The sequence below is a fragment of the Nelumbo lutea genome, chromosome 5, assembly GCF_056320005.1.
Source record: "Nelumbo lutea isolate HS-2025 chromosome 5, American lotus-T2T, whole genome shotgun sequence".
NCBI lineage: Eukaryota > Viridiplantae > Streptophyta > Magnoliopsida > Proteales > Nelumbonaceae > Nelumbo > Nelumbo lutea.
The window spans coordinates 24,752,378-24,768,210 of NC_142688.1; the positions used below are offsets into that span (position 1 = coordinate 24,752,378).

The 15,833-nt window shown below is 45.5% G+C and overlaps 1 protein-coding gene and 1 long non-coding RNA gene across 2 annotated transcripts; one reads left to right on the forward strand and one right to left on the reverse strand.

The window, feature by feature from the left end:
* LOC148851084 (uncharacterized) lies at positions 1-14,867 on the forward strand. Its single transcript, XR_016099586.1, has 2 exons — positions 1-1,757; positions 14,367-14,867. It is a non-coding gene; the product is annotated as an uncharacterized LOC148851084 (long non-coding RNA).
* Positions 13,154-13,561, reverse strand: LOC148851085 (putative inactive methylesterase 20). Its single transcript, XM_088943954.1, has one exon. The coding sequence runs from the start codon at positions 13,559-13,561 to the stop codon at positions 13,154-13,156; it is 408 nt and encodes a 135-aa protein (XP_088800080.1).
* Positions 14,868-15,833: the final 966 nt, after the last annotated feature.

A 15,833-nucleotide genomic window follows, 5' to 3' on the forward strand; every position in this document is an offset into this window, starting at 1 on the left:
AAGTTAAATAAACTTGCATGGTTTTATTCTCGCCTCAAGTAGAATAGCATCTTCAATACAAGCTTTGATTGGGACCTAACATCGGTATCGGAGCTAGGCACCATGGCCACTAACAAAGAGAGAATAGAGAATCTGGAAGCTGGGCTCGGGGGACATCAAGCAAATTTAAGCAGGATCGAGCTGGGTGTTAATGACAATTTACACCAGCTCGAGGCATCCATCAGTCGGATGTCCGAAGCCTTGTTGACCCAATCGGAAGCAACTTTCAGCCACACTAATGATCGCAGCGGACAGTCCTCCTACGGGCATTCTCGTGATAGAACTGAAGGGGGACGACCAATGTTCTCCTCAAAATTAGCCAGGCTCGAGTTTCTCAAGTATTCCGGTGATGACCCAACTGAATGATTCACCCAAGTTGACCAATTCTTCGAATACCAGAACACCGTGGAATCACATAAGGTATCCCTGGCTTCCTTCCATTTGGAAGGAGAAGCGAATCAATGGTGGCAATGGTTACGTCGGTTTTATCAGGAGGAAGGAAAGGAAGTGACATGGAAGACCATTGTAGAAGAGCTATGGGCTCGTTTCGGTCCAACCGACTACGAAGACTTCGATGAGTCGTTATCAAAAATACGACAGACGGGGTCTCTACGTGAGTATCAGAAGGAGTTCGAAAGATTGGGGAATAGAGTGCAGGGATGGACACAGGAGGTGTTGGTGGGCACATTCATGGGAGGTAACAAAACTGAAATAGCCGATGGAATTTGGATGTTCAAACTGAAATCCTTGAAGGAAACTATAAGTCTGGATAGAATGAATGATGAACAACTGTGTCGTCATGAGAGGACCTTGCGTACAATCACCAGGACCGCTGGCAAATCTTTCCCAAAAAAGATGAAATTGACACCATCATTGAAACGACTCTCCTGGATGGAGATGCAAAGGAGGCGTGCTCAAGGTCTTTGCTTTAACTACGATGAAAAATTTGGGCTCGAACACAAATGCAAGGGGCCACAGCTGTTGTTGCTCGCATGGGACTGTAACGACGACGAACCAGAGGACGAAGAACAGAGCCACACTGACCTTCGCGGAGAACCTGAAATATCACTCCATGCTCTTACGGGATGGTCGATGGCTAGAACCATGCGTGTCACGACCAAGGTGGGATCCCACGAATTGATCGTTCTCATTGACAGTGGATCAACCCATAACTTCATCAATGGCTGGGTAGCCGAACTATTGCAATTACCAGTAGTTCCAACCGAACCCTTCAATGTCAAAGTGGCCAATGGTGAACCCCTTAGGTGCCAAGGAAGATTTGAAAACATGCACGTCTCTTTGCAAGGTATCCCATTTACCTTAACACTTTATTCTTTACTACTAATTGGGTTGGATATGGTACTAGGAATTCATTGGCTCGAATAGTTGGGCACGATGGCATGTGATTGGAAGAAAATGACGATGGAGTTTTCTTGGGCAAATCAACATCTGCAATTAAAGGGAATCGATAACCAACCGATTCAACCCGCAACCTTCAAAGTGATTTCAAAAGGGATGAAACAAGGATATTCTATATTTGCAGTCTATCTCCAAGCAATAATTGAAGAAGTGCCTCACAACCTACACCCGGATATGCAACAACTGCTAGCTGAATTCGAAGACATCTATCAGGAACCCACACAGCCGCCAAGGAGGGAGATCGACCACCGCATCAATCTCAAAGGAGGGACCGAACCAATTAATGTCCGCCCGTACAGGTATGCCTACTTTCAAAAAGCTGAGATAGAAAAACAAGTCCAGGATATGTTACGATTGGGGCTAATACATCTAGCACAAGTTTTTTTTCTTCTCTTATCTTGCTTGCCAAAAAGAAAGATGGAACTTGGCATTTCTGTACTGATTACCGGGCACTCAATGCCGTGACTATTAAGGATAGGTTTCCTATCCCAACTATTGATGATATGCTAGATGAACTATACAAAGCCACTTTCTTTACTAAACTTGATTTACAGTCCGGATATCATTAAGCGTGTGGCACTATTGGCCATCAATGTAAAAAGAAATCCAACAATACGTGGCCTCTTGCATTATTTGCCAAAAAAATAAGGCAGAGACCTTATCCCCAGTAGGTCTGCTCCAACCATTACTCGTCCTCTACCAAGTATGGGACGACATCACCCTTGATTTTATAGAAGGACTGCCCCCCTCCAGGGGAAAAAAAACACTATTTTTGTGGTTGTAGACCGTCTCAGTAAGTCAGCCCATTTCTTGGCCTTGCCACACCCCTATACAGCAAAATTAGTAGCTGAAAGGTTTGTTGAGGGAATTGTCAAGCTACATGGTCTGCCAAAGACAATCATTAGTGATAGAGATCCCATCTTCATAAGCCACTTCTGGTGGGAACTCTTCAAACTGTCAGGTGCTAAACTGCACATGAGCTCCGCCTATGACCCCCAAACTAATGGTCAATCCGAGGTGGTTAACCATTGTCTTGAGTAGTATCTACGATGCTTTGTTTTCCAGCAACCTCGTAAATGGAGTTCCTTCCTCCCATGGGCGAAATTTTGGTACAACACCACATACCATTCCTCCATCGGAATGACACCCTTTCAAGCCCTTTACGGGAGACCACCACCACGTATCTCGCACTATCAAGCAAGAACATCTCTAGTGGAAGAAGTGGATCGGACCATGATCTCTCGGGATACAATTTTACAGTTGCTCAAGATCAATCTACATGCAACAACAAATCGAATGACACAAATGGCTAATTCCAAAAGGAAGGACATGGAATTCCAAGTGGGCAATCTGGTCTTCCTTAAACTCCACCCTTATCGCCAGCAAACTGTTCATAGGCGAGCACATCACAAGTTGGTTAGTCGCTATTATGGGCCATACCAAATTGAAGAAAGAATCGGAAAAGTAGCCTATAGGCTGCAACTTCCGGAGGGCTCTCGCATCCACCCAATTTTTCATATTTCCCTACTCAAAAAACAGGTGGGGGAGATCACTGCAACTAGTACTGAGTTGCTGCCCATAAACAAAGATGGAGAACTTGTCATGGAACCAGAAGCCATTTTGGATACTCGATGGGTTAAACAAGGATCAAACTTCGTGGATGAGAACCTCGTCTAATGGAAGAACCTTCCCAAAGAAGATGCGACATGGGAAAACACTCAGGAGCTGCGCAACAGGTACATCAATCTGGACCTTGAGGACAAGGTCCATTTGCAAGATGGGGACAATGATAGGCCATGGAGGTCAAATCGGGTGCCTATAAGCAACCCAAAGTATATGGAATGAGCGCATCATGCATGGCCCATGCAAGCATGTGACATAGCACCGAGGATCGAGTCAAATAAAAGAGTGATTTATTCAGTTTCGTGCTGCTAGGGCCGTGTAGGACTATTCCGGCTCCGCTGCCCTGTTGGTTCGAGGAGCCATCTACGTGAAAGATCCAAGAATCCTCATCCCAACTCGCAGTTGGCCGAGCTAGGAGAGATGCCACACTGGCTTCTACCTCACGGGGTTCGTACTCGACCGACCTGGGAGCTTCGGGCTCACCCGAGCTGAGACCCTTGTGCTCAACCGGCCTAGGGACTTCAGAGCTGAATGTGCATTCAGCTATGAAATCTGCCAAGGCTTGGGCCTTAATGGCAGTTCGTGGCTTGTACTGGATGTTGTACTCGCTGAGCTCAACGGCCCATTTCGTCAACCGACTAGAGACCCCGGGCTTAAGCAATACTTGCCTCAGAGGTTTGTCGGTGAGGACGATAACAGTATGAGCTTGGAAGTACGGGTGGAGCTTCTGAGCTGCGATTATCAATGCGTATGCTAGCTTTTCCATCTCCGGGTATCTCGTTTATGCTCCCTACAATACTTTACTAACGTAATAGATGGGTCGTTGGACCCGATCTACTTCCTTTATTAGTACCGAACTGACCACTTTATCGCTCGCTGAGAGGTACAATTCTAAAACATCGCCCTCATTGAGTCGGGTTAAGGTCGGCACACTAGTCTTGAGGTCGTCAAACGTGAGCTGGCAGTCTTGGGTCCATCCGAACCCTTTGCTCTTAGTTGCCTTAAAGAACGGTAGATAGCGGTCCGCCGATTTAAACATGAAGCAGCTCAGGGCGGCTCTGCGCCCATTCAACCTCTGAACCTCCTTCAACTTCCGGGGTGGTCTCATATCTAAAATGGCCTTAATTTTATCCGGGTTGGCTTCGATGCCGTGCCGGTTGACGATGTATCCTAGGAACTTGCCCAATGTCACACCAAACACACACTTGTTTGGGTTCAGTCTCATATTAAACTTACGCAAAATTTCAAAAACAGAATGCAAATCTTATATTAATTCATGTGAGAATTGAGTTTTGACGACCATGTCGTCTACATAGCATTTTACTTTTTGCCGATTAACAGCGCAAACAACTTATTTACAAGCCTTTGAAAGGTTGCCCCTATGTTTTTCAACCCGAAGGGCATAACCTTGTAACAGTATAGGCCGAATTCCGTGATGAAGGCAATATTTTCTTCGTCCGCCGTGTCCATCTTGATTTGGTTATAGCCCGAATAGGCGTCCAAGAAACTTAGCGACTTGTGCCCTAAGGTCACTTCCACCAAGCGATCAATTCTGGGAACAGGAAACAGTAATTTGGGAAAGCCCGGTTCAGGTTGGTGTAGTCGACGTACATGCGCCACTTGCCGTTAGCCTTCTTTACCATGACGGGGTTGGCTACCCAACTCGGGTAGTGGACTTCTCTTATGAAGTCAGTTGCGAGGAGCTTTTCAACCTCCTCGTCGGCCGCTTTTCAACCTCCTCATCGACCGCTTTCCACCGCTCCAGGGCTAGGTTCCGTTTCTTCTGTCTAACGGGCCTAACTACAGGATCAGTGTTCAACTTGTGAGTTATGAGTTCGGGGTCTATACCGGGCATCTCTTCCGCGGACCATGCAAAAATATCTAAATTTTGAAGTAAGAAACTTACCAATTCTGATCGTAGAGGTTCCTGGACGGAAGCGCCGACTGTTTCTTTTGTGGGCGCGGCTCGTTCTTTGCCTTCGTCCATAGGCCGCTGCAGCTCGAGGTCATCGGCTACCTTGGTTTTTCCCTTCAAGGCGACAACGTAGCACTTACGGGATTCGAGCTGGTTGCCCTGCGCTGCCCTCACACCGAAGTCGGTTGGGAACTTCATAGCCAAATGGTAAGTGGAGACCACTGCCCGTAGGACATGGGTGATCGGCCGACCTACTATGGCATTGTAGGGGGAGGGGGTCGCGACCACTTCCACAGGTACTATTATTTTCTCAAGGGGTCGGACTTCTTCTCCCCTGAAGCCTATCAAAGGAGTGTCTGCGGGCTTTATGTCGCCTCTCTGCAACTGGAGCTGGTCAAACGAAGCTTTGAAGAGGATGTCGGCTGAGTTGCCTGAGTCGACGAGTACACGCCTGACCTCGAAGTCGCTGACTCTTAGCTTTATTACGAGCGCGTCGTCGTGGGGGTAATGGACCCCTCGAGCATCTTCTTCTGTGAAGAAAATTGGCTCTTCTATCCCCGGCCGCTTTGGGGGGTTCTGCTCCTCCCGGGTGGCCTCACGAACCGAAGTCCGAGCTGCTGCTGAAGTGCACCCCGCGATGATCAAACCTCCCACTATCATGTGGATGGTCACCCGAACTGGCATCTCCTTCGGAGGCTGCCTCTGCGGTAGTTCGGCCGGCCTGCTACTGGACTCGGGAGCATCCTTACCGTACTCCCCTTGCCGGCCAGTTTTAATACTATTATTATTATTCTATACAAAGTTTCTTAGATACCCGCGATGAATGAGCTCCTCTATCTCATTGCGGTGGTTTTTACAACTCTCGGTACTATGATCGTGATCTTTGTGAAAACTGTAATACAGATTCTTATTTCTTTCATTGGGATTCCCCCTCAGATGGGGTGGCCACTTCACGTACGAGGCGTCCTTGATCGCCATTAGGATTTCAACCTGCTTCACGTTTAGTGGGGTGTAATCGACTCGATCCACTACAGGAGGTCGGAATAATTGACCCGGCCTTGCCCCCCAAGTTGTGTCCTTTTTCTTTCTACTGTCTCCTTGACTGGAGAAATCTCCTTCCCTCTTTCTTTTTTTGGGTGCGCCTTCGCCCTTTTGGTTGATCTCCTGTCCGGTGGCTATGAACCTGTCCGCAAGCTTCAGGAACTCGGTTATGGTCACTGGTTGGTTGACGACCATGTGCCATTTAAACTCTTTGTGCGTCACGCCCTTCTTAGCAGCTGCAAGGCATACGATAGGGTCCAAGCATGGTATCTGCATGCAAGCATCGTTGAACCGCTTGATATAGATTCGAATGGATTCTCCCTCTCTCTGCACTATGCTGAGGAGATTTTCTTCAGTTCACAGACACCGCTTGCTAGTAACGAAGTGGGACATGAAGGTTTGTGCGAACTGCACCCAACTTCTTATCGACCCGAGTGCCAAATTCCGATACCACGTGCGGGTTGCTCATCTAAAAGTAGTGGAGAAAGCTACGCACATGCACGACTCACTGGCACTCACCAAGTGCATCTGTGACTGAAAGGCATCGACATGATCATTCAGGTCAAACGACCCGTCATACTTGTCAAGAGGGGGAGCTTGAAGTCTTTGGGAATTGGGACTACCAGGAGTTCGGAAGACAGGGGGGATGGAACAGAGAGGAGGGGAGCTTTGACTTCGGCCGAGCTTACCTCTTCTTTGCCCATGCACTTGGGCAAATCACGGGTGACAGATCGGCGAGTTCGGCGGTGGCGCCTCTGCTTCTTGGTGGGCTCGGCGTTCGTGTTGTTCACCTATGCGCTGTCCGGAATGGTCTACGCAGGAAGTAGCTTGGTCTGTTGGTGATGGCTGCGGACAAAGGGGTCTTGCTTGGAGTCTGTTGCGAGGATCTCGAACCAGTTTTCAAGGATCGGGGTTTCAAACTTCAACTGCCAAGGTGATGTAGACCTAGCGAGCTGGGGTCCTCCCGACCTATCCGCCCGCAGCAAAACTGGGGTATCTGGTCTCTCTCGTCTGCCGCGGGGGGAGGCGGGGTTTTTGGGAGGTTTTGGGGGGCCTCTCCTTGGCCAATGGGGTGCTCGTCTTGGTAGTGAAACTTAGCTTGCTGCGAGGCTGGGAACCGAGGCAGGAACTGCGACTTAAGTTGAGGTTGAGGTAGTTGGGAGAACTGTTGCTGACACTGATACTAGGAGACCCGGTGTAGTACGTGTTGTTGATAGAGCTAAAGTTACTGGAACTATTGCATTTGGGCCTGCATGGCCCGCATGCACTGCATCAAGTCCTCCAGTTGGTGCGGGCTGGCGGCTGGGAGCACAACCGAAGGTTCGGGGAACGCCGCTCCGACTGTAGCAAGGAGCGGGGCGATGACAAGTGCCACTGTGAGAGGCACACTCAAGCTGGGGATTCCGTCCACTAAGAGGGTGATGGTGAACTGTCCGATATAGATAGTAGGAAGCTGGGGTTGTTCCCTGGAGTTATCCATTTCCGTGCTTCGTCCGGCGTTGCTAGAGGAAGCCATGAGCGTTGGATTGTTTCAAGGAAGAACAAAACTGCGAAAGCTTAGGGAGAAAGGCTTTTTGAAGCGTTTCCCATAGACGGCGCCAAATGATGTAGCGCAATTCGGTCACTCCTAACTAGCACTCGTGAGGCTCCTCGAAGATACTTGAGACAGGGAAGAATAAGAAGAATCCCTTGGGGGGCTACCCAGCGGGGACACTCCGATGCTTAAGTTAGTACTCTGTAGAAGCGAGAGAAAGACGAAGGGCAAAGAGTGAGGATAGCGCGTTACCACTATGTTCACGGGGTCAGAGATTCGAGAAACTATTTCTCTTCTGCCCTGAGGGCTTTTATAGGGACACTCACATTAGGTTGGGCATAACCGCCACTGGGCTCCTGCCACAGTCGTTACCTGCTAGGGCTGCGTAGGTGGCCGTTGTGGCATACGCCTCGCCCGGGTAAGTGACAAGTTTTCAAAGTGGCAGACACGCCTTTTCCTTCTGAGAGACGTGGACGCAAACTGTCGAAAGGACTGGGACTGAGCCGTTAGTAGAGGATATGGTGCAGTCTGACCAGTACGGTCCGTCAGTCGGAAGCTTCTTGGAGAGCGCTAGTACGGCTCGTTCGCGAGCTATTTTGTGGTGAGCTTGAAACACTCTATGGTTACCCTTAGTGTAATTGGTCTTCAGAATGACATGTCTTCTAGGGAGCCCGGGTGAGCTAATAACTGTAGCTCGGGCGAGTTAATAACTGTAGCTCGAGCGAGCTAATATCTGTAGCTCACGAGCTACAGTTGCTTCAGAGTATCTCTTCAAAGATAGGATGAGGAATCCAGAGTTCGCCTCGCGGCGGACTCCTCCCCTCGTGAGCTGTAACGTAGCGGACTGCTTTGTGGGCCCGTCACTTGGTCGCTCTGGGCTTCAACGCTAGGTTGTCGCTCATGCTAAGTCGGCGTCTACGTGTCACCATTTCACAGGTTGGGTCAAATCATCCTTCATCAATACCCACCCATAATACATGTCATATATAATATTTTATATTATATATTGTAAAAAATAAATTTTATATGTAAGTTATATAACATATAATATAAATATTATATATTTAATATTTTGTGAATAAATCATAGGATCAGAAGCCTGGGCTTATATTTTAGCCCAAAAAGGTTTGGCTGTGCTAAACCGGGTCCATGAAAAGAAATTAATCATTGGGTTCAGCCACTTTAGCTGTTACCAAACGCTCTTATGTAATTGTTCACAAATCAAAGTCCAATTCAAAAGGAACCTTCAAGTTGATAAACATACTCGACGAGTAGTTTCCCTGTCGAGTTGCCGCGCTGAACTCGGTGGGACTTCCCCACCGAGTTGTGTTCACATCCGTTATGCTGTAATGCTAAGTCACCGTTTGAGCAAAGTCACGCCCACGTGTACCTGAGCTACGAGGTCGGGCCAAATCACCCTCCATCGAAATGTGAACCTAAATGATGATAACATGAACGAATCAATTCATTTCAAAATGATCCTTTAAAGGTAGAATGGATTTGAAAATGATCTTTTGAAGGTAGAATGGATTTGAAAATGATCTTTTGAAGGTAGAATGGAGCTTGATGTAGCACAATCCGATCACTCCTAACTGGCGCTCGCATGGCTCCTGAGATATATCTGAAACGAGAGGAAAGAGGAAGAACTCCCGGGTGTTTCCTAGCAGGAACGCTCTGATGCTTAAGTTAGTATTGTGTGCAAGAAGCTGGAATAGAACGAAAACTAAGAGTGTAGGTCATGCTAATCATTCAAAATACCTTGTTCCTTGAGGAGAAGCTTCTTATAAGTTAATTTCGTTGCTCCAGGCCCTCTCACTCCTGATATGGCAGGTATAACCGCCACTATCAGTCTGCCACAACCGTTACAAGCAAGGCTGAGGTGGCACGCGCAGGACTGTCATGCAGGATACATGCCTGTTAGGTGTGGGACGCCTTTCTAAAGCTTGAGTTTAGCTTAACCTAATTAGGAACACCTTTCTAAAGAAGGTTGTTGATATTTGGTGTGGGAATTCCTTCATAGCAACACCAAGAGTAAGTCCACCCAAGTTGTGTCCTACCAGTATCAATTTTTCTTCCGATGGGATCGACTTCATCAAATCTGTTAATGGCTCCGAGTACTCTGCCATTGTTTGAATCTCCTCGATTTTCTTTGTGTTTATGCCTGATGCCGAAAGGTCGAGGGCCGTCACCCGATGACCCTCGACCTCCAGCATAGGTTTAAGCTTATACCAGCACCAAGCTCCATGGCACAAGCCATGTATCAGAACGAAATGCTTCTTCATTCTCTCAGAGATGGAGACTTGGAGTGAGAGAGGGAGGTGTGACCTGTATTGGTGTTTGTTTTAACTGGATCGTCACTTTTATAGATAAAACATGAATTGGGTGGGAGGCAAGTTACATGGATTTTCATCCTTTACAAAAATGTCCTCCCCACGTGCTCACAGTTAGTGGTGACAATGAGCCGAGTTTTTACAAGTTATGTAGGCTTAATTCGATTTAAACCAACTTCGAACCAAGTTCAAGCCCAATGGATAGGTTCGTTTGCTAATCGAACCAGTTTGAGCCTAATAAAAATCGACTCGTGCGGCTTACGAGCCCAATCAAATTCTACATACATACATATAATATATATCTATATATCTATATCTATATATATATAATAAATAATTATTATTTTTTTAATATCGAAGAAAAATAACTTTTTTATATATAATTTTTTACTTTTATAAAGCATTTGACTTAGTCAACCTCCAGCTTATGAGCTTTTCACTCGAGCTCAAGTCTCTAGTTCGAACCTCATAATGTCTTAGTGAGACAAGACTGAGCTTATGAGCTTTTTCACTCAAATCGAAGTCGAGCTCAAGTCTCTAACTTGAATCGACCTCGAGCTGAAACTCGAGCCTTATCCTATCTTGACGAACTGAATTCAACTAACTAGCTATCAACTGAGCTCGTCTCGGCTCAAATCCACCTCTACTCACAACACTCCACTATTTTTTAATATCTTAATTTCCATGAATTAAAACTAGTGGTTCTTGTTGTCCATAAGGGCAACTTTTGGCCCCAAATATCAATAAAAGTAATTTTTTAATATAATATCTAAAATAGGTTACCTTTTTTAAAAAATATCAAATCAGCGCAAAAATCCTATTCACCTTCTTCTTCCTTCGAACGATTCACGCGAGCAGGACGTTATAGATCTCATCGTGCGGGTCCTGACACAATACCAACGGTACTTGGTGGAGAAATCCAGAGCGGTTCACAGGGACGTGTTCCTCGTGTTGTTACCCCCTTGGTTCAGATCCTTAGAGCGGGCCTTGTTCTGGAGTAGCGGATTCAGACTTGGACTGGTGTTCCAGCTCATTGCCAATTCCATTGGGGACCTATCGCAGGACCAAGTGTAGAGAGAGGAGAGGATGGAAATGTTAAGGGCTGAGACAAGTGCGGAGGAGTGGCAACTGGAGGAGGAACTGGCAAGGCTACAGGAGAGAGTGGTGGCACCACCCCAGTCTAAACTTCTGAGGCGGGGAGGGATGGTGGTCAATGGGGAGGAGGGGAATGTCAATTCCGAGTGGCAACTAGACGAGGAACTAGTGAGGCTACAGGAGAGTGTGGTGGCGCCACCCCTATCTGAACTTCTGAGGTGGGGAGGGAGGGTAGTGAATGGGGAGGAGGGGAATGCCAATTCCGTCCTTGAAAGCATGATAACTGAATTCGAGATTTTGCTTGGGAGGGCAGACATGCTACGACCATACACTATGCAGCTTCATCTTCAGCTCAGGATTCGAAGACTTTTAGCAGCCGCAACGCAGTTTCAGCTCAGGATTCGAAGGTTGGGTTTTCAAAGAGACGCGAGCGAGAGGGTAAGTAAAAACCACTAATGCCCTCTCTCTCTCTCTTCTTCTTCACATTGAGTTGTTTCAATCTTAGAGCAAAACAGTGAGATCCCTCTGCAAAGAAGAAGAAGAAGAAAATAGAAGAAAAGAAAGGTGGGGAGATCGGAGGTGGTAAATGTTTGCCACAGTAATTCACAGTTCAAAAGAGGAAGGAGGTAAATAGTAATTTTGTCCTCATTTGATATAATTTTGAAAAAATAATTTATTTTATAGATTATATTACAAAATTTATTTTTATTAAAATTAGGGGCCAAAATTACACTTATCACAAGAACCCTTACAGTAAGATGTTACCATTAATGTACGGCTTCAATTGTTGTGATGGTGTAAAAAACAAAGTGAGTACGAAATCCAATAATTGGAACCAAAAATCAACAGAGATATACTGTTTTTATTTACACCATGACTGTCCCCACAGCCATTGCAGCCACATGGGAGCCGTGGACCGTGTGTTGGGATCATATCCAACTCTACACAACCGCCAATATGCCTGGCAATATTTGACCAAACCCATTTGACCCATGGTCCATCAGTGTAAAATAAAGCCTGGTTACCAAAGAAAATATAGAAAAAAAGAATAAATTTAAGTATAAATGAAAATGGGAAATAAAATATAAAATGGGAAAAATTGGGTACAAAATCATATCAGACGATGAAAATTAGGTATCTAACCACGCCTCTGCTGGAATTTTCTCAAAAAGCTTTTTATCATACACAAACAAACAGGTAAAATGTTATCAAATATCTATTAATCAATACTACTTTGACAAAAATAATTTTGATAGAATTAAACCAGAGTTTAATTTTGACCCCACATCGCACAGGGTGATAGGACATGTTCAACTTTCGTCACGTTGAGTATCACTTTTAAGATCCCACTTAGATTCTGGGAGAATGACCGATCAACTCACATCAGAATTTTATAGCTCAAAGTACCGGGGGGGAATGTATCATCACCGTCAATTGATGTTAAATTCACGGGCAGGATGTGGTTTATAGGGGGAGAGGGCTAGTAGTATGGGGGCTATGATAGGCCACGGAGGTCGAACCGGGTGCCTATAAGCAACCCAAAATATGTGGAATGAATGCATCATGCATGGCCATGCAAGCACGTGACGTAGCACCGAGGATCGGGTCAAATAAAATAGTGATTTGTTCTGTTTTTCTTGTTTTTGTTTTCTTGTTAGATAGTTGCCAAGTTGTTGGCCATAAGAATCGGTCAATTAGTTATTGCATAAGAATAGGTCAGGTTGTTAGTTGGTTAGTTTGTTATTTTACTATGGCATAGGTTAGAAGGGATAATCCCTTAGTTAGGGGCTATTTTATTGGTAAGTAGTTGAGGTTTTCTTGCATTTAAACACCAGCCGACCAGCTTGGAGGCAGTTGGAAGTTAAATAAACTTGCATGGTTTTATTCTCGCCTTAAATAGAATAACATCTTCAATACAAGCTTTGATTGGGACCTAACATCGGTATCGAAGCTAGGCACCATGGCCACTAACAAAGAGAGAATAGAGAATCTGGAAGCTGGACTCGGGGGACTTCAAGCAAATTTAAGCAGGATCGAGCTGGGTGTTAATGACAAATTGCACCAGCTCGAGGCATCCATCAGCCGGATGTCTGAAGCCTTGTTGACCCAATCGGAAGCAACTTTCAGCCACACTAATGATTGCAGCGGACAGTCCTCCTACGGGCATTCTCGTGAAAGAACTGAAGGGGGACGACCGATGTTCTCCTCAAAATTAGCCAAGCTCGAGTTTCTCAAGTATTCCGGTGATGACCCAACTGAATGATTCACCCAAGTTGACCAATTCTTCGATATTTTATGCGGGAACTCCTCCATGGCAACAGCGAGATTAAGTCCACCTAGGCTGTGTCCCACCAGGATCACTTTTTCTTCCGATGGGAGTGACTTCAACCAATCTGTTAATGGCTTCGAGTATTCTGCCATCGTATAAATCTCCTCCATTTTCTTCATGTTGATACCTGATGCCGAAAGGTCGATGGCCGTCACCCGATGACCAACAGCCTCAAGCAGAGGTTTAAGCTTATACCAACACCAAGCGCCATGTATCAGAACGAAATGCTTCCTCATCCTCTCACTCTCTCTCTCACAGGTATTCGTCCTGGCTTATCCTTTAATTTATAGACGAATTTATATTTTTCATATTGAGTAGTAAATTACGAATTTGATACAAATATTTTTGGCAAAAATAAAATCATTGGTTGGCAAAATTAATGCTGCATTCTGCGCCCCGTTGCAATTCGTATTTTTAGGTGCAAGGCCAATTTGAGGACTGAAAATCCAAACCTAAGTGGTGTAAAATTGTGAGTTAGGTAGGTTGAGGCTCGGGTTGGGCTCACATTAGTCGCACCCGAAGAAATTGCTACAACATAACTCAAATTGCTATAACATAACTCAAAAGAAGACACGGCACAATTACATATTTATGATAATTAAAGTCTTTTATGACATCTTAAGAAACATGAAAATATACCTTCTAAAACACAAACTAATGAAAAGTAAACAGATCATTTCTTGTTTTTAACCCTTACATATAAAATGGGGCCTATCATAAGATATCACTGCTTACTTTGTCTTGTTGTGCATTTTTCTCACTACTTCTACTTACATACATATGACACCATAAATTTTGAATTTTTATGAATTCCAACTGATTGGTTATAACTTTTTTATGACAATGGTTGGTTTGGGCATATCAATTTTTTAGCAAATGCTATGATGTAAGATGTCATATGTGGTGCCTTTAATGGTTTATACTCATTTGTGCAAATTGGTCTCATTTCTTGTTTTTTTATAAATTAAATTGAAAATTAGTACCTTGTACGTTGGGGCTAGTCTCACTTTAATATACAAACTTCAAAATGTGCCACTACAGAGTCTTTCCAAGGAGCAAACGGAGAGAGTTCATCAGGAGAGCATTGTCTCCGAGGCAGAGAGGTAGGCAGTTGATGCTGAAGGAAGAGTTGTCGAGGATGTTGAGTCTGTGGAGCAGGCGATGAAGGCAGTAGCCGAAGCGGTGGAGGCATTCAAGAAGTTCTCCGAGTATCAGGATGCGCTCGCGGAGTATGCGCCGGTGTCCTACCACGACAGGATCGAAGATACAAAGAAGGCGCTCCTGTAAGTGATGTCGGACTTTAACATCGAGGGGCTACAGATGATTCTAGATGCCCCTAACGAAGCCTAGGCTGCTGATGAATCCGCTCCTACTAGCGGTGAGGCCTAGGCGTGGATCTCCCCCCTTTTCTTTTTTGTTTTGTTGTTGCTTGGTTTTTTTTTTTTTGTGTGTGTGTGAATGTACAAGTGTTCGGCCCAAGAGGCCTCGAAAAACTTTTTCTAAAGGCCATATAGAAATACAACGATGAATGAAGCCATTTTTTGTATATGCTGTGTGTATTTTGTATGTTGTGTTCTTCTCCTTGTTCCATCTTCTCTTCTTTTTCTTTTATCTCTCTCCTTTTTTTTTGTTTGTTTGAGAGGTCCCTGTCCCTCCAAATGGCGAGACGACAACACACAAAAACACATATAGTTCGCTCATAGCATGTATAGTTTGTTGCATGCTCGCTTTAATTAGTTAGGGCATTGAGAGCCGAGGTAGGGCACACATCCGAAGTGAGGCTCACCTAGCTCCAAAATTCCTTTACGTATTTACTTAGGTAAGACCAACGTGACTCGATGCCATAGCCGAGGTTGTGGGCCGAGGTGTATCGCTGAGGTACCTGGGGGGATGAGAGGCCAAGGTGGAGCAACACTATCGGGTGTAGCTCACCTCGCTTGTTTCCCACCAAGTGTTTCCTCAGGGGAGGATGAGGCATCACATCAGCGAAGCCGGGGGATCGAGCTGAGGCAATTTCACTAAGTATAACTATCCAAGGGGGTCACCGTCCACTGAGGAGTTGATGAGGCGTATAGGGCCTCGTTCGCCCTGGCATGCATGTTTCTAGCGAGGTGCTCGTCTGAGGGTCATCACAACCTTCACCATTGGTCCATTCTGAGCACTCATCCCTCAAAGGAGTGTTTCGCACGTCAAAGGTCCGAGGATTTTTGAGGAACATTCATTCAACATTTGAGGCGAAGAGGAACTTTTACTTCATTCATTCATCATTTAGCCATAGCCAGTTACATTTATTGAAAATACATTCGGAGGTTTTCCAAGTTCCATGTCTGGAGGATGGGTGTTCCATCCAAGTGTTCCAAGTGAACGGTTTCGGGGCCCATGACGCATTTGACTCTATAGGGGCCATCCAAGTTGGGGTCCAACTTTTTGGTTCGGGGACCATGACTTTACTGATGACGAGGCCTCCTTATTGGAAGTGTCTTTCTTTTACTTTTGAGTTGTAGTAGC

What these genes read in the sequence shown, in the direction of transcription:
- LOC148851085 (XM_088943954.1), bottom strand. Translation starts at nt 13,561, where the DNA reads ATGAGGAAGCATTTCGTTCTGATACATGGCGCTTGGTGTTGGTATAAG.